Source organism: Pseudophryne corroboree, chromosome 9 (genome assembly GCF_028390025.1).
Source record: "Pseudophryne corroboree isolate aPseCor3 chromosome 9, aPseCor3.hap2, whole genome shotgun sequence".
Taxonomy (NCBI): domain Eukaryota; kingdom Metazoa; phylum Chordata; class Amphibia; order Anura; family Myobatrachidae; genus Pseudophryne; species Pseudophryne corroboree.
Genome location: NC_086452.1, coordinates 422,131,611 through 422,158,638, shown reverse-complemented (window position 1 = coordinate 422,158,638; position 27,028 = coordinate 422,131,611). Strand labels below are relative to the sequence as shown.

General features: G+C 45.6%; 1 protein-coding gene across 3 annotated transcripts in view; it reads right to left on the bottom strand.

Annotated features, from left to right (window-relative positions):
- Positions 1–27,028, bottom strand: part of TAFA1 (TAFA chemokine like family member 1) — a 738,833-nt gene that overhangs the window by 337,193 nt on the left and 374,612 nt on the right. For all 3 annotated transcript variants that reach the window (XR_010186979.1, XM_063940933.1, XM_063940932.1), the window contains exon 3: positions 18,523–18,570. Coding sequence is in view for 2 of the 3 variants with exons in the window: in XM_063940933.1 (XP_063797003.1) it covers positions 18,523–18,570 (48 nt within the window). In the remaining variant the exon portion in view is untranslated. The remainder of the gene's footprint in view (positions 1–18,522; positions 18,571–27,028) is intronic.

The following is a 27,028-nucleotide window of genomic DNA, read 5'->3' as shown; positions in this document are numbered from 1 at the left end:
GTGTGCGGAAAAACGCAGGCGTGTCAGGGAAAAAGGCGGGAGTGTCTGGAGAAACGGGGGAGTGTCTGGCCAAACGCTGGGCGTGTGACTTAGTGATGAGCGGGTTCGGTTCCTCGGAATCCGAACCCCCCCGAACTCCAGCCTTTTTACACGGATCCGAGGCAGACTCGGATCTTCCCGCCTTGCTCGGCTAACCCGAGCGCGCCCGAACGTCATCATCCCGCTGTCGGATTCTCGCGAGGCTCGGATTCTATCGCGAGACTCGGATTCTATATAAGGAGCCGCGCGTCGCCGCCATTTTCACACGTGCATTGAGATTCATAGGGAGAGGACGTGGCTGGCGTCCTCTCCATTTAGATTAGAAGAGAGAGAGTGAGAGTGAGACACTTGATTTACTGGAGCTTAGGAGTACTCAGAGAGTGCAGAGTTTACTAGTGACTGACCAGTGACCACCAGTGCAGTTTTATTATATTATTATTTAATATAATCCGTTCTCTGCCTGAAAAAAAACGATACACAGTGACACAGTAACAGTATACCATATCTGTGCTCAGCCTCAGTGTGCTGCATCATCTATGTATATCTGACTGTGCTGAGTGCTCAGTGCTCACACAGCTTAATTGTGGGGGAGACTGGGGAGCAGTAGCAGGAGTACATATTATTTAACAGTGCACACTTTTGCTGCCAGAGTGCCACTGCCAGTGTGACTGACCAGTGACCACTGTCTGACCACCAGTATATTGTGATTGTCTGCCTGAAAAAGTTAAACACTCGTCGTGTGGTGTTTTTATTCTATAAACGCATTCTGCTGACAGTGTCCAGCAGGTCCGTCATTAATTATATAATATATACCTGTCCGGCTGCAGTAGTGATATATATATATATATATATATATATATATATATTTTTTTTTTATATCATTATCATCCAGTCTATATTAGCAGCAGACGCAGTACGGTAGTCCACGGCTGTAGCTACCTCTGTGTCGGCAGTCGCTCGTCCATCCATAATTGTAGACCACCTACCTGTGGTGTTTTTTTTTTTTTCTATCTTCTTGATACTAGTAGCTTACTTTAGGAGTCTGCAGTGCTGACAGTGTCCAGCAGGTCCGTCATTATAATATATACCTGTCTGGCTGCAGTAGTGATATATATATATTTTTTATATCATTATCATCCAGTCTATATTAGCAGCAGACGCAGTACGGTAGTCCACGGCTGTAGCTACCTCTGTGTCGGCAGTCGCTCGTCCATCCATAATTGTATACCACCTACCTGTTGTGTTTTTTTTTTTCTATCTTCTTGATACTAGTAGCTTACTTTAGGAGTCTGCAGTGCTGACAGTGTCCAGTGCTGACCCGTCATTTCAGTCACAGTCGTGTGGCAGACCCTGTCACTGAAATGATGGGTTGGTTAAAGTGTGCATGTCCTGTTTATACAACATAAGGGTGGGTGGGAGGGCCCAAGGACAATTCCATCTTGCACCTCTTTTTTCTTTCATTTTTCTTTGCGTCATGTGCTGTTTGGGGGGTGTTTTTTGGAAGGGCCATCCTGCGTGACACTGCAGTGCCACTCCTAGATGGGCCAGGTGTTTGTGTCGGCCACTAGGGTCGCTTAGCTTAGTCACACAGCTACCTCATTGCGCCTCTTTTTTTTCTTCTTTGCGTCATGTGCTGTTTGGGGACTAGTTTTTTGAAGGGCCATCCTGCGTGACACTGCAGTGCCACTCCTAGATGGGCCAGGTGTTTGTGTCGGCCACTTGGGTCGCTTATCTTAGTCACACAGCTACCTCATTGCGCCTCTTTTTTTTCTTCTTTGCGTCATGTGCTGTTTGGGGAGTGTTTTTTGGAAGGGCCATCCTGTGTGATACTGCAGTGCCACTCCTAGATGGGCCAGGTGTTTGTGTCGGCCACTAGGGTCGCTTAGCTTAGTCACACAGCTACCTCATTGCGCCTCTTTTTTTTCTTCTTTGCGTCATGTGCTGTTTGGGGACTAGTTTTTTTAAGGGCCATCCTGCGTGACACTGCAGTGCCACTCCTAGATGGGCCAGGTGTTTGTGTCGGCCACTTGGGTCGCTTATCTTAGTCACACAGCTACCTCATTGCGCCTCTTTTTTTCTTCTTTGCGTCATGTGCTGTTTGGGGAGTGTTTTTTGGAAGGGCCATCCTGCGTGACACTGCAGTGCCACTCCTAGATGGGCCAGGTGTTTGTGTCGGCCACTTGGGTCGCTTATCTTACTCACACAGCTACCTAATTGCGCCTCTTTTTTTCTTTGCGTCATGTGCTGTTTGGGGAGTGTTTTTTGGAAGGGCCATCCTGCGTGACACTGCAGTGCCACTCCTAGATGGGCCAGGTGTTTGTGTCGGCCACTTGGGTCGCTGAGCTTAGTCATCCAGCGACCTCGGTGCAAATTTTAGGACTAAAAATAATATTGTGAGGTGTGAGGTGTTCAGAATAGACTGAAAATGAGTGGAAATAATGGTTATTGAGGTTAATAATACTTTGGGATCAAAATGACCCCCAAATTCTATGATTTAAGCTGTTTTTTAGGGTTTTTTGGAAAAAAAAAACCGAATCCAAAACACACCCGAATCCGACAAAAAAAATTCGGTGAGGTTTTGCCAAAACGCGTTCGAACCCAAAACACGGCCGCGGAACCGAACCAAAAACCAAAACACAAAACCCGAAAAATTTCCGGTGCTCATCACTAGCGTGTGTGTGATGTCAAACCAGGAACGAAACTGACTGAACTGATCGCTATTTGTGAGTAAGTATCGAGCTACTCAGAAACTGCTAAGAAATTTCTATTCGCAATTCTGCTAATCTTTCGTTCGCAATTCTGCTCAGCTAAAATACACTCCCAGAGGGCGGCGGCCTAGCGTGTGCAATGCTGCTAAAAGCAACTAGCGAGCAAACAACTCGGAATCACCCCCCATGTGCACTGCAAGGGAGGCAGATATAACATGTTCAGAGAGAGATAGATTTGGGTGGGGTGTGTTCAATCTGCAATCTAAATTGCAGTGTAAATATAAAGCAGCCAGTATTTACCCTGCACAGAAACAAAATAACCCACCCAAATCTAACTCTCTCTGCACATGTTATATCTGCCTCCCCTGCAGTGCACATGGTTTTGCCCAACTGCTAAAAAATTTCCTGCTGCAATCAACTCAGAATTACCCCCATGGTTTTGCCCAACTGCTAACAAAGTTGCTGCTGCGATCAACTCAGAATTACCCCCATGGTTTTGCCCATTAGCTAATAAATTTGCTCCTGCGATCAGATCTGAATTAGGCCCAATATCTCATGTGAAGTTAACAACACCCATCAGTGTAAAGACCCCATACAGTCTAAATTGCAAGGATCCCTGTTGTGCTATAATTGTAATTTTTGATACTGAATATTCCAGTCATTTCTGTGTCTGTTTGAAGTACCAGTCTGAATTTGCAGACAATAGTCAGCAAAGTGTCTATTCAAGCACAGGCAATTCTGATATTAAATCTTAAAGCGCCTATAGAGTGAGAAGTGAGATTATTCTTACTGAGTTCTCTAATTATTACAAGGTATCATTAGCACGTATTGTGGAAGGCAGGCGGCTCTGCAATGCTAAATCTCCCGAGGACAAAAAGTGAATTCCGGCTGATGGTTATTTGCTTCCATCATAATGCCAATAATGGATTTAATATCAGATCATATAAATGTGAATCTTTTATTCTCAACAGTACTGAGCAGTGATGAGAGAAATACTGAGGGAATTTTACCTTCCAATTAAGCATTTGAATCATGGAAGTTAGCGACAATCGTAATCTATTCGGAAATTAACTTGCTATCTGAAGCATATAGAAGGGAAAGGACACATTCGGTCTGAGAATGGAAACAGGAACATTGTCATTTGGAAAGAAAGTGCCTGAAAGTGGCGGCATAATTTGGTATGGAGGGGTCATCAAAGGATTTCTTTACTAATATTCCTCCTTTCTTCAGGAAGCGACAGCTGCAAAACCAATTTGTGGGGAAGTTATTACTTTATAGTTTTGAAAATGAGATCTGACTGCTATAGGCAAAGTTTAACGGTTACTTAACGTTGTCTGAAACAAATCACCATCAGCCTTCACTACGGTATGTCAATGGATCAGAGATGTGCAAGAACTGAATACAGCACCAGTGTTTGTAGTATTGATTTTTTTTAAAGGAAAATTAAGAGCTGTAAAACATGTGCACCAACATTTCTTCTTTATGCGCACAATTGTGTCTACCTGTACGCACAGCATATGTCAAGGTGCAATACCACTTTTCAGCAACTTGTCAAGTTCTCTACTCTTCAGAAGACTTGTTACAGTCTGGGGGAGATGTACTAAGCCTTGGAGAATGATAAAGTGGAGAGAGAAAAATACCAGCTAATCAGCTCCTAAAAGCCAGTACACACGGGGAGAGATGTGTGCTGAGTGATCTAGCACAGAACACTCAGCACATATCTCTCCCCCGCTCAGCACACAGCGCAATGTGTGCAGAGCGAGGGAGGGGACGGGGGCGCTCATTTCACTCAGCGGGTGAAATGAGCGATGTGCTAGATCGTGCCTGCATGCAAACCAATCTAGTACCAGCGATAGCGACGCGTGGGGCCCGCGCATCGCTATTGCTAGGGGTCATACACACGGAGAGATCCGTGCTTAATTTCTAAGCAATCTAGTCAGACTGCTTAAGGGCCGTATTCACGGGATGATTTGGGGAGAGATGTGTGCTCAGCACACATCTCTCCTCCCGCTCAGCACAGCGCAATGTGTGCTGAGCTTGCTGTGGGAGACGGAGGAGGGGGGGCTCATTTCACCCAGCGGGTGAAGTGAGCAGCCTGCTAGATTGGCCAATCTACCACCAGCGATAGCGATGTGCGGGGCTGCACATCGCTATCGCTGTGAGGGCTACACATGGAGTGATCGCTGCTTACAATCTAAGCAATCTAGTGAGATTGCCTAGATTTTAAGCAGCGATCGCTCCGTGAGTACCCCCCTTTAGAGTTTAAGCACGGATCTCTCCGTGTGTACCCCCCTTTACTTCCATGTTACAGGCTGTGGGGCAGATGTATTAAGTCTGGAGAAGGGAAAAAGAAGTGATAAGTGCACCAGCCAGTCAGCTTCTAACTGTCATTTTTCAAATCTGTAATGATTGGTTGGTGCATTATATCACCCTGCACTTATCACTGATTTATCACTTCTTTATCCCTTCTCCAGGTTAATACATCTGCCCCTGTGTTTGAAAAATGACAGGAACTGAATGGCTGGTACTTAGCGGCTCATTTATTAAGCCTTGGAGAGTGATAAATTGCATGGTGATAAGGTACCAACCTAACTGCCATGTCACAAGCTGGGTTTGTAAAATGACAGTTATATAAAGTACCAGCCAATCGGCTCCTAACTGACATGCCACAGCCTGTGTTTGAAAAATGACAGTTAGAAGCTGATTGGCTGGTACTTTATCTCCAGGCACTTTATCTCCTAACGGTGCGACAGAATTAATTTTAAGACTTGAGCTGTTCCATTACAGAGAAAAAGGTTGCAAACCATTGTTCTAAAGAGAGAGGAAGAGGACAAGTGCAGAACTTGCCCATTGCAACAAATCACCTTTGAGGTAGCATATATCAAGTACATTCTTATAAAGTGATAGGTAGAAGCTGATTGGTTACTATGGGCTACTGAGGTTTTCAATCTTCACCCATGTACATTTCTAGAGATTCACGCAAGCCAGCAGAAGGAGGTGTAACAGTTTTACAGGGGTAGGTCTCTAAAGCAGAACCAGGATAGTCATTCACAGCTATGAATTATACTATGGGCTGGCTTTTTAATGACCCTCAAGTTACAATACTGTACTAAAACCACAGCATGAGCTCAGACATCAGCTTCTATCACCTGGTACAAGTCATAGAAACATGTTCTTATACTAACATTGCATGTACCTGCAAGATATGCCCTAATCCATATAAACATGTTCTTATACTAACATTGCATTTACCTGCAAGATATGTCCTAATCCATGCCATCCAATCAGAAATAAGCTTTTATCTGTCTTATACAAATTAGACACTGTAAGCAAGAATACGATTGGTTGTTCAGATTTAGTGGAAATGCAATTGACAATACATAAGCTCTAATTAAAGCAAATGTTTAATTTACTTAGGGGAGTAAGGAGACAATGGAAGCAGTTCGTCTTCAGGTGCCGGCACTGAAGGGGACACTGTGACCTCCTTCATTGCTACAGTTTCTACTTTATGGAGAGCAGGAATAAGTAGGGCACTCAGGAGGCATGTACTAAGGTCTACCCCTGCCTAGAGAGAGAACTCTGGCAAGGAAACAGCACCAATGTGCATAAAAAGGGAGGACAGCGGTTGAAGTGCATGGCCCCTCCCCCTTTTGCTGGCTTTTTCCGCTCATAAGGAAGGGGGTGGGATTTGGAAGGAGTATCCTCTCTTCCAGGAGCCCAGGACTTCCTAGTGAATGTGGAGTTGCTTTGCATGTAGCAAATCCCCGATTATCAGTACTTTGCTCATGTGGAGGACCCATTCTGGGTTGGTGGGCAGCTAAGCACATATAAACATACATGTGAAGATTGATGTAATATACAGTACTGTATGTGCTAGCAGTGTTTCCAGGATCGGCAGAAGCGCTGTCTATCACAGCCGCCATGCAGAACCCGGGTCTTGACATTACGCTTCACTCTCCTAAACCCGCCCCCAGACTCCTGTGAAACTAGCCAATGAGAGTCTGAGAGAAGGCTTAGAAGAACAGTGAATCCTAATGCTTAATGACTGAGTCCCAGGTTCTGCATGGCAGCTGTGATATACCCGATCCCAGATACACTGCCAGCACATATATTACATACATCTTCACATGCATGTTTACACATGCTTAGCGGCCTCCGCTAGTGCTGGGGGATCTGATACTGCGTCCTTAGACGCATTTCAGAGCAGTAATGCAGCAGAAGGCGTGACGCCCCCTACTGCTGCATTACCATATTACATACTAGCCTACTTTTCTGTTGCTCCCTCCGGGAGGGAGCAGCCAAGTTACATAGGAGGGGGGCGTGGAGGACTCGGTACGGAGGTGTGGTGACGCAATTGCGTCATTGTAGCCGCGCCCACCACTTTTCAATGCCCCATTACCGGCATTGTGAAGTGGGGGCAGGGCTACGATGACGCGATTTAGCGCAAATCGTGTCATCGTCCCGCCTGCTTCTCCTCTGTGACAGGATGCGCAAAGAGCGGGTGCCGGTGCACGTGGGGGTGCGGCGCGGGATGCGGGAGACTTGCCCACTTCCCCGGAGGGCCAAGAGTGACACCCAATTTTCGGGAGCCTGCCGCCTTTTCGGGAGAGTAAGCAACTATGCCATATTAATGCTATCGCTGCCGCATCTATGTAAGAAACAGTGATAGCTCCTCCAACCACCTCTAAATTAGAGATGAGCGGATTCGGTTTTACTCGGTTTTACTCGGTTCTCAAAACCGACCCTTATTGGCTATCCAAAACACGTGACATCTGTGAGCCAATTAGATGCCGTTTTGAGAACCGAGTAAAACCGAGTAAAACCGAACCCGCTCATCTCTACTCTAAATCAGGCCCCAGTATGTTTAACATCTGTTAATAATAGTTTCTAAGAATTTGCTTTGATAACTCATTTCTACCAGCCCACGTCCACCTTCACACTTCTAACCCGGCTGCGGCGGACACCATTCAACCATGCATTTAAATCCGCTCCTGTAGTTAATTCCTAGACTTTCAAAGACACGACAGGATTCAAACAGCACCCATGCAAATGAGATCCTTTTATTTATCGTGTGCTTTAGAATTGGGCTTCCTGGAAGGCCTTAACCCCGACTTTAACACCGCTCATTTAATTACATCTAGAAAAGGTTAGAATTTTTTTCTCCTTTTTTTTTTTTTTTTTTTTTATAACACAGTCGTATTCTCTGGGAATTATCTCACTCTAAAATATAATTAATCATCCTCTGTCATATTTTTATTATACGCAGCATTCTCTAGAGCAGACTCTTTATTCTTCCTTCATTCAAATTCCGGTGACCTTCCTGCTCACTCTATTTAGACCTCAGGTGGATTCCTGCCCACTGCCGAGAAAACATTGGATGCCGCTAGACTCATTTGTCAGGCGCATTATCAGCTTACAAACTCCACATCTCCGCATATGTTTAACATTTTAGCTTATAGAGACATTGAGAAATTCACGCAGACGGCATCTGTCGGAAATGTCCGAAAAATTCCATTTCAAATAATAAAACCTTCATCCTAAGATTATTTTCTTTGTGGTGTAAGTTGCTAGTAAACATCATTTGCATATTGTGCATACAGCTGTTTCGACAAGAACTGTTTGCCGCGGTTCATTAAAATGATTTGATTTGTCAGAATCTAGTTAGGATTTTATTCACAGCGGTAACAGTTTGGAGTAATGTACAGTACGGCAGAAACATAGCTCTCGTTTCAAAGCCCGTGGAATGAAAGGGGGTGAATTTAAGTAGACAGCATCAGTATACATCATAAATGCAATAATTTCCCAACACTGTTTTCTTTAGTTATATACTTTTTTGTTACTTTTTTGTCCTGAGGGATAAAAGACTCTTAATAGAGATGTATAAAAGCAGAACGAGCTGACAACGCAGTCTGATAAGAGAATCGTCTCTCGGTTGAAAGACGCGGATGACTTTCTTTGCGGTGCACTTGTCAGTCTGTTGCAATTATTTCAAGTAAATACAACAGCAGAAGGTGGAAGCAGTAATCGGGTTGAAGTTTTGTTTAATTAATATGTCTAATGCTATCGGTTATACGAAGTGTGACGTGCACCGGTTCCCGTTTACTGTGTGCCAGAGAAATATCGCTTGTTGTGGGGAGTTGTTGGCAAGGTATCCGTTCATATGGTCAACCATGTTATGGTCGACAGTCATTAGGTCGACCACTATTGGTCGACATTGACATGGTCGACATGGACACATGGTCGACACATGAAAATGGACGACACATGAAAGGTCGACACATGAAAAGGTCGACATGAGTTTTTTAACTTTTTTTTCTTTTGGGGAACTTTTCCATACTTTACGATCCACGTGGACTACGATTGGAACGGTAATCTGTGCCATGCGAGGGGACGCGGTGCACTAATTGGGGTTCCCAGTCACTTTACGCAAAAAACGACACCAAAAAAAGTTTAAAAAACTCATGTCGACCTTTTCATGTGTCGACCATTTTCACATGTCGACCATGTGCCCATGTCGACCATGTCAATGTCGACCAATAGTGGTCGACCTAATGACTGTCGACCATAACATGGTCGACCATTCATACCGGAACCTGTTGGCAAAAGCATGAACTGAGGTAGCAACGTTTAGGCCACAGTTGTGTGTTTGGTTTAATCGAGAACAAGCAAAGCATTGGGTGTTAAATAATTGGCTTTTTGTTAAAATAATCTCATTTTGTGGGGTTTCTATAGTGGGTGCAAGGTGTGTGATGCAGATGGGCCCCAGGAGGTCCCACTCCACGCACCCTGCACCCATACATTATAATTACCTTTACAGTCCGACACAACTGCTGCAGAAATCACCGGGAAAATGGCGCTGCTACCATTTCTGCAAAGAGTTGTGCATGGTAACATGGCTCGCCCCATGTTCCCAGACAACCGCACATGTGCATTATACTCTGACACAGTGGCGAGGGAGGGCGGCTGCATGGGCACTACACAACGCCCCCTCCTACCTTCAGTCATATCTGTTTCATTGCCAGTGGCCACACATTGCATGGGGGGCGGTTAACACATATAAACATACACGTAATTTTGTATGTAATATATGTGCTGGCTGCCTGTCCTCAGAATCAGCAATGTGTTTCACTGAGCCGCCGTTACATCGGGGACACAGCGTTTGGCATGTCTTTCCAATATAATCCCGCAGGGCAGACTCCTATGAAACTAGCCAATGGGAGTCTGGGGGTGGGCTTAGAAGGAGAAGCTAAGACACATGAAACGCACAGCCAGCACATATATTACATACAACATTACATGTACGTTTATATGTGTTAACTGCCTCCCACGGGCAGCAGTCACCACAGCCCATTGCCATATCTCATTACTTTTATTGCTGAGGAGGCAATACATATTTCACCAGATTCATATCATAAATGTCCTTAGTATAAGGACTGTGTCATTATCAATGTTTTGTTTTGGCCTGCCAAGCCGCACAAGACTCGCCAGCTTATAAAACTATTATGTCATTGTCAAAAGCTTTGGCTGGAGAAATGGGCGATACTGCCAGGGTAAAGCTGGTGTTTTAACTAGAGATGTGCACTTGAAATTTTTCGGGTTTTGTGTTTTGGTTTTGGGTTCGGTTCCGCGGCCGTGTTTTGGGTTCGACCGCGTTTTGGCAAAACCTCACCGAATTTTTTTTGTCGGATTCGGGTGTGTTTTGGATTCGGGTGTTTTTTTTTCAAAAAACACTAAAAACAGCTTAAATCATAGAATTTGGGGGTCATTTTGATCCCAAAGTATTATTAACCTCAAAAACCATAATTTCCACTCATTTTCAGTCTATTCTGAACACCTCACACCTCACAATATTATTTTTAGTCCTAAAATTTGCACCGAGGTCGCTGGATGACTAAGCTAAGCGACCCTAGTGGCCGACACAAACACCTGGCCCATCTAGGAGTGGCACTGCAGTGTCACGCAGGATGGCCCTTCCAAAAAACACTCCCCAAACAGCACATGACGCAAAGAAAAAAAGAGGCGCAATGAGGTAGCTGTGTGAGTAAGATAAGCGACCCTAGTGGCCGACACAAACACCTGGCCCATCTAGGAGTGGCACTGCAGTGTCACGCAGGATGGCCCTTCCAAAAAACACTCACAAAACAGCACATGACGCAAAGAAAAAAAGAGGCGCAATGAGGTAGCTGTGTGAGTAAGATAAGCGACCCTAGTGGCCGACACAAACACCTGGCCCATCTAGGAGTGGCACTGCAGTGTCACGCAGGATGGCCCTTCCAAAAAACACTCCCCAAACAGCACATGACGCAAAGAAAAAAAGAGGCGCAATGAGGTAGCTGTGTGAGTAAGATAAGCGACCCTAGTGGCCGACACAAACACCTGGCCCATCTAGGAGTGGCACTGCAGTGTCACGCAGGATGGCCCTTCAAAAAAATACTCTCCAAACAGCACATTACGCAAAGAAAAATGAAAGAAAAAAGAGGTGCAAGATGGAATTGTCCTTGGGCCCTCCCACCCACCCTTATGTTGTATAAACAGGACATGCACACTTTAACCAACCCATCATTTCAGTGACAGGGTCTGCCACACGACTGTGACTGAAATGACGGGTTGGTTTGGACCCCCACCAAAAAAGAAGCAATTAATCTCTCCTTGCACAAACTGGCTCTACAGAGGCAAGATGTCCACCTCATCATCATCCTCCGATATATCACCGTGTACATCCCCCTCCTCACAGATTATCAATTCGTCCCCACTGGAATCCACCATCTCAGCTCCCTGTGTACTTTGTGGAGGCAATTGCTGCTGGTCAATGTCTCCACGGAGGAATTGATTATAATTCATTTTAATGAACATCATCTTCTCCACATTTTCTGGAAGTAACCTCGTACGCCGATTGCTGACAAGGTGAGCGGCGGCACTAAACACTCTTTCGGAGTACACTCTTGTGGGAGGGCAACTTAGGTAGAATAAAGCCAGTTTGTGCAAGGGCCTCCAAATTGCCTCTTTTTCCTGCCAGTATAAGTACGGACTGTCTGACGTGCCTACTTGGATGCGGTCACTCATATAATCCTCCACCATTCTTTCAATGGGGAGAGAATCATATGCAGTGCCAGTAGACGACATGTCCGTATCCGTAATCGTTGGCAGGTCCTTCAGTCCGGACCAGATGTCAGCATCAGCAGTCGCTCCAGACTGCCCTGCATCACCGCCAGCGGGTGGGCTCGGAATTCTGAGCCTTTTCCTCGCACCCCCAGTTGCGGGAGAATGTGAAGGAGGAGATGTTGACAGGTCGCGTTCCGCTTGACTTGACAATTTTCTCACCAGCAGGTCTTTGAACCCCAGCAGACTTGTGTGTGCCGGAAAGAGAGATCCAAGGTAGGTTTTAAATCTAGGATCGAGCACGGTGGCCAAAATGTAGTGCTCTGATTTCAACAGATTGACCACCCGTGAATCCTTGTTAAGCGAATTAAGGGCTCCATCCACAAGTCCCACATGGCAGTGTCTGAACTGACTTCACGTGTGGCAAGTTCAAAGGGCAGCAGAACCTTGCACAACGTTGAAATCATTCTCCACTGCGTTTGTGACAGGTGCATTCCACCTCCTATATCGTGCTCAATTGTATAGGCTTGAATGGCCTTTTGCTGCTCCTCCAACCTCTGAAGCATATATAGGGTTGAATTCCACCTCGTTACCACTTCTTGCTTCAGATGATGGCAGGGCAGGTTCAGGCGTTTTTGGTGGTGCTCCAGTCTTCTGTACGTGGTGCCTGTACGCCGAAAGTGTCCCACAATTCTTCTGGCCACCGACAGCATCTCTTGCACGCCCCTCTCGTTTTTTAAATAATTCTGCACCACCAAATTCAAGGTATGTGCAAAACATGGGACGTGCTGGAATTTGCCCATATTTAATGCACACACAATATTGCTGGCGTTGTCCGATGCCACAAATCCACAGGAGAGTCCAATTGGGGTAAGCCATTCCGCGATGATCTTCCTCAGTTGCCGTAAGAGGTTTTCAGCTGTGTGCGTATTCTGGAAACCGGTGATACAAAGCGTAGCCTGCCTAGGAAAGAGTTGGCGTTTGCGAGATGCTGCTACTGGTGCCGCCGCTGCTGTTCTTGCGGCGGGAGTCCATACATCTACCCAGTGGGCTGTCACAGTCATATAGTCCTGACCCTGCCCTGCTCCACTTGTCCACATGTCCGTGGTTAAGTGGACATTGGGTACAACTGCATTTTTTAGGACACTGGTGAGTCTTTTTCTGACGTCCGTGTACATTCTCGGTATCGCCTGCCTAGAGAAGTGGAACCTAGATGGTATTTGGTAACGGGGGCACACTACCTCAAGAAATTGTCTAGTTCCCTGTGAACTAACGGCGGATACCGGACGCACGTCTAACACCAACATAGTTGTCAAGGCCTCAGTTATCCGCTTTGCAACAGGATGACTGCTGTGATATTTCATCTTCCTCGCAAAGGACTGTTGGACAGTCAATTGCTTACTGGAAGTAGTACAAGTGGTCTTACGACTTCCCCTCTGGGATGACCATCGACTCCCAGCAGCAACAACAGCTGCACCAGCAGCAGTAGGCGTTACACGCAAGGATGCATCGGAGGAATCCCAGGCAAGAGAGGACTCGTCAGAATTGCCAGTGACATGGCCTGCAGGACTATTGGCATTCCTGGGGAAGGAGGAAATTGACACTGAGGGAGTTGGTGGGGTGGTTTGCGTGAGCTTGGTTACAAGAGGAAGGGATTTACTGGTCAGTGGACTGCTTCCGCTGTCGCCCAAAGTTTTTGAACTTGTCACTGACTTATTATGAATGCGCTGCAGGTGACGTATAAGGGAGGATGTTCCGAGGTGGTTAACGTCCTTACCCCTACTTATTACAGCTTGACAAAGGCAACACACGGCTTGACAAATGTTGTCCGCATTTCTGTTGAAATACTTCCACACCGAAGAGCTGATTTTTTTTGTATTTTCACCAGGCATGTCAATGGCCATATTCCTCCCACGGACAACAGGTGTCTCCACGGGTGCCTGACTTAAACAAACCACCTCACCATCAGAATCCTCCTTGTCAATTTCCTCCCCAGCGCCAGCAACACCCATATCCTCCTCATCCTGGTGTACTTCAACACTGACATCTTCAATCTGACTATCAGGAACTGGACTGCGGGTGCTCCTTCCAGCACTTGCAGGGGGCGTGCAATTGGTGGAAGGCGCATGCTCTTCACGTCCAGTGTTGGGAAGGTCAGGCATCGCAACCGACACAATTGGACTCTCCTTGTGGATTTGGGATTTCGAAGAACGCACAGTTCTTTGCTGTGCTTTTGCCAGCTTGAGTCTTTTCATTTTTCTAGCGAGAGGCTGAGTGCTTCCATCCTCATGTGAAGCTGAACCACTAGCCATGAACATAGGCCAGGGCCTCAGCCGTTCCTTGCCACTCCGTGTGGTAAATGGCATATTGGCAAGTTTACGCTTCTCCTCCGACAATTTTATTTTAGATTTTTGAGTCCTTTTTTTACTGATATTTGGTGTTTTGGATTTTACATGCTCTGTACTATGACATTGGGCATCGGCCTTGGCAGACGACGTTGCTGGCATTTCATCGTCTCGGCCATGACTAGTGGCAGCAGCTTCAGCACGAGGTGGAAGTCGATCTTGATCTTTCCCTATTTTTGGAACCTCAACATTTTTGTTCTCCATATTTTAATAGGCACAACTAAAAGGCACCTCAGGTAAACAATGGAGATGGATGGATACTAGTATACTTATGGATGACGAGCGACTGCCGACACAGAGGTAGCTACAGCCGTGGACTACCGTACTGTGTCTGCTGCTAATATAGACTGGATGATAATGAGATAAAATTAAAATATATATATATATATCACACTAGTACTGCAGCCGGACAGGTATATATTATGTAATGACGGACCTGCTGGACACTGTCTGTCAGACTCAGCACTGCAGACTCCTAAAGTAAGCTACTAGTATCAAGAAGATAGAAAAAAAAAAAACACGGGTAGGTGGTATACAATTATGGATGGACGAGCGACTGCCGACACAGAGGTAGCTACAGCCGTGGACTACCGTACTGTGTCTGCTGCTAATATAGACTGGATGATAATGAGATAAAATTTAAATATATATATATATCACACTAGTACTGCAGCCGGACAGGTATATATTATGTAATGACGGACCTGCTGGACACTGTCTGTCAGCACTGCAGACTCCTAAAGTAAGCTACTAGTATCAAGAAGATAGAAAAAAAAAACCACGGGTAGGTGGTATACAATTATGGATGGACGAGCGACTGCCGACACAGAGGTAGCTACAGCCGTGGACTACCGTACTGTGTCTGCTGCTAATATAGACTGGATGATAATGAGATAAAATTAAAATATATATATATATATATCACACTAGTACTGCAGCCGGACAGGTATATATTATGTAATGACGGACCTGCTGGACACTGTCTGTCAGCACTGCAGACTCCTAAAGTAAGCTACTAGTATCAAGAAGATAGAAAAAAAAAAAAACCACGGGTAGGTGGTATACAATTATGGATGGACGAGCGACTGCCGACACAGAGGTAGCTACAGCCGTGGACTACCGTACTGTGTCTGCTGCTAATATAGACTGGATGATAATGAGATAAAATTAAAATATATATATATATCACACTAGTACTGCAGCCGGACAGGTATATATTATGTAATGACGGACCTGCTGGACACTGTCTGTCAGACTCAGCACTGCAGACTCCTAAAGTAAGCAACTAGTATCAAGAAGATAGAAAAAAAAAAAACCACGGGTAGGTGGTATACAATTATGGATGGACGAGCGACTGCCGACACAGAGGTAGCTACAGCCGTGGACTACCGTACTGTGTCTGCTGCTAATATAGACTGGATGATAATGAGATAAAATTAAAATATATATATATCACACTAGTACTGCAGCCGGACAGGTATATATTATGTAATGACGGACCTGCTGGACACGGTCTGCAGAATGCGTTTATAAAAACACCACACGACGAGTGTTTAACTTTTTCAGGCAGACAATCACAATATACTGGTGGTCAGCAGACAATCACAATACTGGTGGTCAGTGGTCACTGGTCAGTCACACTGGCAGTGGCACTCTGGCAGCAAAAGTGTGCACTGTACTTAAAATATGTACTCCTGCTATAACTGCTCCCCAGTCTCCCCCACAATTAAGCTGTGTGAGCAGTGAGCACTCAGCACAGTCAGATAATGATATACAGTATTACATATGATGCAGCACACTGGGCTGAGCACAGATATGGTATGTGACTGTGTCACACTGTGTATCGTTTTTTATCAGGCAGAGAACGGATTAATTAAACTGGTGGTCACTGGTCACACTATCAGCAGCAAGTAGTACTCCTCCTAATAATATGCTCCCCAAAATTTGTGTCTCTCTCTAGTACTCTAGTCTAAACGGAGAGGACGCCAGCCACGTCCTCTCCCTATCAATCTCAATGCACGTGTGAAAATGGCGGCGACGCGCGGCTCCTTATATAGAATCCGAGTCTCGCGATAGAATCCGAGCCTCGCGAGAATCCGACAGCGGGATGATGACGTTCGGGCGCGCTCGTGTAAAAAAACCTGAAGTTCAGGCGGGTTCGGATTCCGAGGAACCGAACCCGCTCATCTCTAGTTTTAACTAAATATATATGCGTTGATGTAAAATATGTTGTTACTATCGGTTTATGCGGACCAGGCTCATCTGCACTTAATCAAAAATGTAAAAGTTTGCAGAGGAAACTGGAGAGACCTACGGGCAGGGTTATATGTATAATTTATGTGTTCAAACTTTGCATTTTGATATTATAAAACTACAGTAGCATCCACTGCGCCTGATTAACTGGACTGACTCTACTGAAGTTGTATACTATCAAGACACAAGGATTAAGAGGACACGTTGCCAGTAGCAAACAATTAGCTATCATTTTATAGCATGTACTTGATAAATGATAGGTGGAAGCTGATTGGTTACTGTAGACAATTTCTCCACTTATCCTCTATATAAGGTTTGATATATCTTCCAAGGGCCGTCTCCGCTTTCTCTCTTTAGGCGTGACATGGGGCAGACTGGCCATAGAGTTCACCAGGAAGATTCCTGGTAGGCCGATGTGTCTGTGAGGTTGGTTTTGTGTGTTGTCATGTGGCCCCACCCCCACATGACAGGCAGCCCACCACATTAAGGGGGTCATTCAGACATGATCGCACGCTAGGATTTTTCGCTGCACTGCGATCAGGTCAGAACTGCGCATGCACCGCAATGTGCAGGCGCGTCGTACGGCTACAAAGCGGATCGTTGCTGGGCGATGGATTGTACGAAGAATCCATTCGCACAGCTGATCACAAGGAGATTGACAGGAAGAGGGCGTTTGTGGGTGTCAACTGATCATTTTCTGGGAGTGTTTGGAAAAACACAGGCATGTCCAAGCGTTTGCAGGGCGGGCGTCTGACGTCAATTCCGGCCCCGGACAGGCTGAAGTGATCGCAGCAGCTAAGTAAGTCATGGGCAACTCAGAAACTGCACAAAACGTTTTTGTACCGCCCGGCTGCACATGTGTTCGCACACTTGCAAAGCAAAAATACACTCCCCTATGGGCGGCGACTATCTGATCACAGCAGTGCAAAAAAAACCCTAACGAGCGATCAGGTCTGAATTAGTACAGGCCCCTGAATTAGTACTGAGGCCCTCAGTACACTACATTGTCCCCATTTATTCTGTTATTCCATCTCTGCAGTACAGCAACTCTGCCATCCAGTGATGTTGCCATGGCTACACAGTATATTCCTCTCGTGCTGCCCATGTTGGGTCACTTCTACAAAACTTTACAGGGCCACTTTTAGTTCCCAATCTGCCACTGGGTGTGACACATCTTCATCATGTACGTGTTGTCAACTAGCTAGTACGGAAACTATGCTACCCTACAAAATATGTGCCACATGTAGAAATATAAGTATACAGTATAGATAAAAGGGAAAATGAAATCATGTATATTATTTTCTCATAAGATACTTGCCCTTGCACAATCAAATCCTGTCATAATTTGATCAGGTAGAGATGATCATACAGCATACCTCCAAACATGACCGTCTCCAGCAGGGACAAAATGCTCTGTTCCTGGACTTTGTGATTGGTGGCACCTGTGTTGGACAGGTTGATGGATAAGAAAGGTGTTTCAGCACAGGTGCCGGCAATCATAAATTAAGAGGGAAGTCCAGGAGCAGAGCATTCTCTCCCTCCTGAAGAAGGTCATGTTGGGAGGCACAGTATGTACATCACATCTGAGGTTTTTGGCATAAATTGAACAATATATGAGCCTGCCCACCAATCGTCTTGGTGACCTCGTCGGACAGGTCCCTAACGTTATAGGGATTCACCTCTGGGGTGCAGGGCACCCGCAAACCACCCCGGGGCATCACATAAATCAAGTATAGCAGTGAAAAATCAGTGTTTTAGGCAAGTGAGAGTAGAGGCTGAGTATTAAAAAGAGAGCAGCAGTAAGGTATTAGAAGGTGAGGTTAGCTGATAAATGTTACATGTGTAAAAGATGTGTGAAAAAATGCTACATAAATAAAAAACATTATTACTATACTTTTACGCTAAAAACCCAATACAGGGAGTAATGTTTCATTACTGATAATACGTATCAGTAATCACAGTAATAGGAGTACTTTTACTACTCATTCATTGGACAATGAGAAAATGACATCACTCACCTATCTCCCCCAGCTTTCTGTAGTTTGGAAAGTGACTTGAAGAAAACACTGGGAAAACAGAAAAGGACAGTAGATTAGAAAAACACTCATGTTAAACGCTTGCACATCTGACCTGTTCACAATAGGAATACGAAGGAGGTTTATAACAGTTCCCAAATTACACTATGTCACATTGTCTGTGTATTATAAAGCATCTGTGTAGCTATGTGTCTTTCCAGAAGAAAATAGACATTTACGCTAAAGCTATTTCAGCCGCTCAGTCTGTTTGGGGATGCCCGCCCTAAAATCAATTATAAATATTAACGATAATCACATGAATCCTTATATCATGTTTTTACATGTCTGGTGCCCTTTATCATTGAGCACTATACTGTGCAACGGGATGCAGTCAAAATGCCTGCTGTCAGGATCCCGTCGATCAGGATACCGACGCCGGAATCCCGACAGCCGGCAATTTACTGGCGGCCAGCATCCCAACTCACGCCCTGATTTCCCACTCGATTTGTGGGTCCACACCACCAATCGAGTGGGAATAGAACCTGTGACGAGCGAAGCTTACCACTGGGCCCGATATGTGGCGAGCCCGCGAGGGGACTCGCTGCCGGTATTCCGGCAGACGGGATACCGCTGTTGGGATACTGACAACCGGCATCCCATTCTTCCGGTATTACAAACGGGATCCTGTAAATCAAAATAGCTCGGACTGACCAGACTATTGCGTAAGGATCTTCACATGGATGGTGTAATGGTTAGCATTACTGCCTCACAGCACTGAGGTCATGGGTTCGATTCCCACCATGGCCCCAACTGTGTGGAGTTTGTATATTCTCCCCGTACTTGCGTGGGTTTCCTCCGGGTACTCCGGTTTCCTCCCACAATCCAAAAATATACTGGTAGGTTAATTGGCGCCCAACAAAATTACCCTAGGCGTGAATGTGTGTACGTGTACATGTGGTAGGGAATATAGATTGTAAGCTCCAATGGGGCAGGGACTGATGTGAATGAGCAAATATTCTCTGTAAAGCACTGCGGAATATGTGTGCGCTATATAAATAACTGGTAATAAATAATAAATAATAATAATAGCCTAGGTCTATATAATGTGCCTGTTTGCTTTGTATTTGTGCTGCGACTGTGGAAGTAATGAGTGCTTTAATGTGGAGTCATCCTTTACAAGTACTTTCAGTTACAAAACCTGACTTATAGTTGAGCTCAATACCAAACACACCAATGTATTTATAAGTACAAGAGCCACAAATGGCGCTGTCCCATGTCAAATAATGTGTTAATGATTATGGGACCTTTGCACACCTTGGGGAAGGTCACTGTAAAAGGTCATATGGTGTCACTAAGCTATCTCAGCACAGGAACAATGGTATTCTAAGCTGGACAAGCAAAGCAAGTTTTAGCAGGCAAGACCGTGCTAAAAGAGAGATATATAGGGGTCTATTCATGAAGCAGTGAAAAGAGTGGAGAAGTGAGCCTGTGGAGAAGTTGCCCATGGCAACCAATCAGCTGCTCCGTATAATTGTATAGTATGCAAATTATAGATGTTACTTGAATGCTGATTGGTTGGTTGCAACTTCTCCACAGGCTCACTTCTCCACACTTTTCACTGCTTCATGAGTAGACCCCATAATCCTCCACTCAGTGAGTCCCTCCTGCATCCTTACTATAGCATTTCAAGATCACCAGTCCCATCTTGGACCTCCATCCACTCTACACGGGTGTCTTCATGTTGCAGTGATATACAGTATATTTGCTGCTCAGGGATGCTCTTACTGGACACAGTTATTGTGGACAGACAAACCACCCATTAGTAGATAGCTATAACTGTCTGACTATATTATCCTCCATCCCGACTTATAAACATTCCTGACCTGTCCTTAGGGACACATGGTTTTACCTCTCCAGCAAACCTGGTTTCTGTTGAGACTGGTGCCAGATGACAGACGTACACTGTATCTAATACCTTTGGCTGGTATCATATATACTATCAGTTCTGTCAACTATTCCGTTAATATTAGTATTCATATTGTGCGCTATGATCCAAGTTGTCGTTACATTTCTTTTGCAGCATTTGGTTGATAGCTTACGAAACTCATGAAAGCGCCAGATACATATTTGTGCTGTGTGTGAAAGAGACCAGTTGAGCTCTCTGCTAGATTTGAATATTCTCCAGGAAAGGATTGGCAGTGATGCTAATACATGCACTGGGACGACCTTTGGCCATTGATGCACGTGGTGAAGTACAGTACAGCAAAAGCTCATGACATGAATTGCAAAGCTGGAAGGGGCAGGTCAATAAAATGAACTGCAGTCAGGAATTACATTCCTTATACAAAAGTAATATACTACTTAGAAAATGACAGTTAATAGTGAAAAATGACTCAGTAGCATTCATTTATATTCTCAAACATTATAATGGATTTCACATACAAGTTCATCAGCACAGGATAGTAAAGTACTAGATATGAATTTGATACTTCTAGAAGTTGAATTATCCAGTTATACTTCTAGCAGGGGAAGGCTGGCAGGAGCAGTATGATTTGCCGGTGCTCGTAATACCGACGCCAGGATCCCGATTTCTAAGAAGCCGACAGGGGTGAGTAAGGAGTGTACCCCCTTCTCCCCAAAACCTAACCCCCCCATCCCCACTGCCTAAACCTAACCCTCCCTCCCCTACCCCCCGCAGCCTAACCCTAACCCTCTGAGGGCGGTGCCTAACCCTCCCCCTCTCTCTCCACAGCCTAACCCTAACCCCCCGGATGCAGCCTACCCCTAACTTCCCCCTACAGCCTAAACCTAATCTCCCCTTACCCACGGCTTTCCTGACTTGCGGTCCAGTGTGTCCTCGTTTGGGAATCCGGCGCCGGGATGGTGTACTCCTCTGGATGCCGGTGCCGGCATTTAGAAGGGGGTCAGTATTCCTGCGTCAGTATTCTTACTGCCGGAATACCGATAGCCGGGATCCTGCCTACTTCCAAGGCCGGTAATATGACTTCCACTGTGTATGTTTCAATAAAATCTTGATATAATAAATAACCAATGTTTTTGGGCTGTAACAATGCCTATGACTGAATGATAAATGTAACCATAAGCCCTGAAGAAGTACATAGAGCGAAACGCGTCTGATAGTTTGTATATACTGTTTGTGACAAGCTGTTTTACTCTAATAAATCTAAGTGATTACCTTTTTAAAAAAATAATAAATGTACAGTATATACTATATTTAACCTCAGATTTCTGCTTTTTCATCAAATTAGGTTTAGTTATATTTCATCTTGATTAGGCTAAATATATCATTTTGCTACAGATTTTCTTCCAAAACGCCAGGACAAGCTTATGGGCATAATTCCTTGGCCAGCAATTTTATACAACATACTGAACACTGTGTTGTAGAATGTTGCACTGTGTCAGCATCTGTTGGTTTGGTCATAAGACATGAGCAGAAAAAGGGAAGGTTACATGGAATAAAAACCCTCACCCTTTAGAATGGTTCACTACTTCAGTGACATAAGTAATTAATCAGAAACAGTGTATACAAGGTCACGGAAATCGTTGTCCCTTGTAAATGGCGAGAGACTGATACAAATCATTGGACTGTGATAAACTCTCCTGGTGGGCTATTTAAAGGGTGTTCAAAGCTTTTATACTAATTTATTCACTTTTAAAAAATGGCACCATGGGCACACTATAATAGTAGCCACAATAAATAGAACAAGAGTCACAGTTCAGTTTATTAAAAAGGTAACAGTGTCAAAATTCCATATTTGGCCATTCTAATTACTTGGCCCCAGAGCTGAATTAAGATTCCATTGGTAACATAGTGGTTTGAGACCCATTATCCACTGGCGTATTAACAATTGGTGCAATGGCCCTCATTCCGAGTTGTTCGCTCGCTAGCTGCTTTTAGCAGCATTGCACACGCTAGGCCACCGCCCTCTGGGAGTGTATCTTAGCTTAGCAGAACTGCTACTAAAAATTTTCATGCAATTTCTGAGTAGCTCCAGACCTACTCCTAGATTGCGATCACCTCAGTCCGTTTAGTTCCTGGTTTGACGTCACAAACACGCCCTGCGTTCGGCCAGCCACTCCCCCGTTTCTCCAGCCACTCCCGCATTTTTACCTGGCACGCCTGCGTTTTTTAGCACACTCCCTGAAAACGGCCAGTTTCTGCCCAGAAACACCCACTTCCTGTCAATCACACTACGATCACTCGAGCGTTGAAAAAACGTGGTTCGAGCTTGTGTAAATCTACAAAGTTTTGTGTTAAAGTACTTAACGCATGCGCGCTGCGTACCATGCGCTTGCGTATTTTTGCTGTTTTTTCACTTGATCGCTGCACTGCGAAAATCGGCCGCGAGCGAACAACTCGGAATGACCCCCAATGTGTACGGTGCACACGGGGTCCAGGGGGCCCCACACCGCACACCCTGCATCTATTTTTCTTAGAACTTACCCTCCGGAGTCCCGCGTCGGCAGCAGCAGCGCTGCAGAAATCACCAGGAAAACGTCGCATTGGCTGTTTTCCCAGCGTTTCGTCCATGTGCTGTAAGAAAATCACTGTGAAAATGGCCACCTCGCCATTTTCCCGGAGACCTGTGCATGCGCACTAGACTCTGTGACAGCGCTAGGGTCCTCTAGTGCCCCTAGTGCCCAGAGTCTACAGCGCAGCCGGCTAGAGGAGAGGGGGTCCAGACGGAGTCTGCACATGGGCCTCCTCCTCTTTTGAAGCACCCCTGCCCTTATCGTCTTCATTTGACATTAATTTCTAGGCCTTATACAAGTGAATGTGCTTCTCATGAGCGTTGTACAACAGTGTTGATTAATAAGCCAGCCACCACTCATTCAGAGGTGCACGCAATGGCCTAGCGCTGCTGTGATCGCATCCATAGTGTAAGTGCGAAAATATGCTAACAACTCAGCCGCGCTCTTGTGCATAGACGCTGGCCATCTCCTGCTGCAAACGGATTCACAGCGCAACACTCAAACACACCCAGAACACACACCTGGCATTCCTATTCCCCCAAATGCTAATAGTATACGATTAAATCCTCTGTGTGAGCGCTGGCACAAGATTCCGTGGCAATAAAGTCTCTCTTTACAAGTTTGAGTTCGGCATTGTGTGCACCCCTGTGAATCAGGCCCACAGAAACTACTATATTTTTCCATTCTTTTAATGTTAGAACAACTCATGACATCATTTTAAAATGACTTACTGCATGTTGTGATATTGCTGTGAAAGTTATGTTGCATTTCACTAGTCACTGCTTTAAATCACGACATAAACCTTCCGGTTAAAAGAAATATTTGCAGTAGCAAGATCTGATTTACCTACTCACACCCTACCACACACACAAAAAGAGACAATGGGGATCATTCCAACTCATTTGCACGCTGCGATTCATCACTGCGGTGCGAACGGGTCGGAAATGCGCATGCACAGTGGCTAGAGAGGAGGTGGCCCAAACGGAGATGACACATGGACCTCCTCCTCTCTTATGATGCTCTGAGAAAGAGACAAATTGTGAGAGAGAGAGAAATGCAGAGATCTCGTAGGTCCCAAATCACTGTCACGCAATAAGCAGCCCCCCATCAGCTGGAGAACGTGTTAGCCTCTGAAGAGATCATTCATTTTTGTAATTTGTCACTCGCTGACATTAAAGTAATTAGCAGCGTTCTAACCAGAGCCGGCCTTATGCATAGGCAAACTAGGCAAATGCCTAGGGCATTTGGTATGCTTAGGGGCACCAGCAGCTTCTGCTGATTAAAATGATATGCGGCATGCCTATATTCTGTGTGTGACTGCGGCTGTATCTGCATACGAAATGCTACGTTGCAGTGTATTCCTGGAAATCACTGTAATGTAGCATTTTGTATGCAGATACAGCCGCAGTCGCACACAGAATATAGGCATGCTGCATATCATTTTAATCAGCAGAAGCTGCTTGTGCATCCTAGCCACATAGTAATGCAAATAATATGATGCATTTTCATAAACAAAAGGCGCCCGACGTTAGCAGAGCTGCCAGCCGACTCATGCCAGGCATTTCCTGCAGAACTAGTGGCGGTGCTAGGGGGCACCAGCCAAAATCTTGCCTAGGGCATCATATTGGTTAGGGCCTGCTCTGGTTCTAACCCTCTAATGAGTTCTTGGGTTAAGAGAATTAATATGCCAATTGTGTATCACAGAACCACCAGTGTGCCCACCATCAATGGTGACCATCTATGCTTAAGGTGGCACGCACCATCGATGGTAAGGAACTAATCTATGTAGTGCTATTGATGGATTTACCATCCGTGTATTTGTGCATGTGCATGCGTGGCTGCTGGAGCTGGCGCTTCTGTACAAGAGCCAGGGGGCGGGGCTGGGGTGTGACTGGCAGCTGTGCCTGTCAAGGTGGTGGGCCATCCCATTCACAGCACAACACACAACACACTGTGTGTAAAGGGGGGGTACACACGGAGAGATCCGTGCTTAATTTCTAAGCAATCTGACTAGATTTCTTAGCAATTAAGCAATCTGACTAGATTACTTATTAATTAACGAGTTGATCGCTAGCTGCTTTCGTTCGCTGTGCAGCGTTGAGGCATAAAAACTGCACTTCTGCGCATGCGTATGCGGTACAATGCGCACGCGCAAAGTAATATTGCAACGAACGATGTCGTTTCACACAGGGTCCAGCGAAGCTTTTCAGTCGCACTGCTGGCCGCAGAGTGATTGACATGAAGTGGGTGTTTCTGGGTGTCAACTGACCGTTTTCAGGGAGTGTTCGTAAAAACGCAGGCGTGCCAGGAAAAACGCAGGCGTGGCTGGGAGAACGCAGGGCGTGTTTGTGACGTCAAAACATGAACTGAACAGTCTGAAGTCATCGCAAGCGCTGAGTAGGTATTGAGCTACTCTAAAACTGCACACAAAAAAATATGCCGCCGCTCTGCGATCCTTTCGTTCGCACTTCTGCTAAGCTAAAATACACTCCCAGTGGGAGGCGGCATAGCGTTTGCACGGCTGCTAAAAACTGCTAGCGAGCGAACAACTCGGAATGACCACCTAAGCACGGATCTGTCCGTGTGTATGCCGCATAGTGATAGCAGGATCGCTATCCCCGGTACTAGATTGGCGTGTGTGCGCCCCTTATGTGGGGTGGTGGCTGACAGCAGATGTGCACAAGATGTTCTGTAATCCATTGCAACCAATCAGATTCTTTTTTTAGTTCTATGTCAAATCAAATTTATCTTTTGGTTTTTCCACAGTAGGTTACATTAGGGCTGGACCTAAGAGGTGAAATCCGTGTTACCACATTGGTGGCCTGTGCATGCACACAGGAGACCCGCTGCTTCTGGTGATGGGTTTCCATCTTACGATTGGCCAGCCTTTGGCTCTCGGATCAGGGCATGCTGGGAAACAGGAATGTATACAAATTGCATATGTGTTGTCAAAGGTGAAAAGCACCGTTCGCAGCTACTTATTAATTTGACCCTAGCTACTAGTAAATATACAAGGCAAGCTGTTTCTTAAATACGTGTAAGACATTATTGCTACGGACGTGTAGCGAGGGACTAACCGCTAAATCCTGGTTGGGTTTATGAATTAAGTGGAAGCAAATGATGGAATATTTACAGAAGGGAACTGGAGACAATGAAGCAGCGACAGAGACCAGATAGCATGTTCTCAGTAAGATCTTGATACTGCATTTTCTGCTCGTTAGGGACTGAACATAAAATATCTTTAGCTGCATCGCAGGCAAACAGCCCGCCTCTCTCCAGCACCCTTGCAAACACTCTTATCTGGTAAATTGCTTTTGAGACAACATTATTTTGTGTCCTTGACCATATCTGAAATGTTATTTGTTTTGGCTTCTCAAAGAGATTGACAGCTTTACTTCTTGACTTTTAAAAGACCACTAAACTGAAAAGCAAAGTTACTTTCCTGTTTCATTAAACGTGGGACAGATAGACAGAACCATAAGGGGCTAATTCAGTAAGGATTGCAAAATCTGCTAATTAGCAGAATTTGCAATCCTTTGGATTGCATGCTGGGGGCCGCCCATCGCAGAGCAAGACCACCCAGCTGCTGACCACCGCCTCCCCCCGTTGAACAAGCAGAAATTGCTAACACATCGCAATTTCTGCTTGTTAGCAGAAACTAAGGATGGCTTCTGCCAGCGCAGTTTGGTTGCGGCCGCAGGAGTCCCACCGCCATGTTCTTGAACACGGCAGCTGCGTGTGACATCACACAGCCGATGTGATCATGCCCCCATTCACGCCGCACTGTCCCCGTTTGCGCCACACTGCGTGTGCACCCGTGTGCAGACTCCGTGTGTGGGCCCCCTCCTCTCCCGTAGCCGTCGCACCGCTGCTAGCGCACTGAACACTAGAGACTCTGGCACAGTGCCAGTATCTACAGCGCATGCGCAGGACTCCGAAAAAATGGCGCGGCAGCCATTTTTTGGAGTCCTACGCATGCGCTGTAGACTCTGGCCCTGTGCCAGAGTCTACAGCG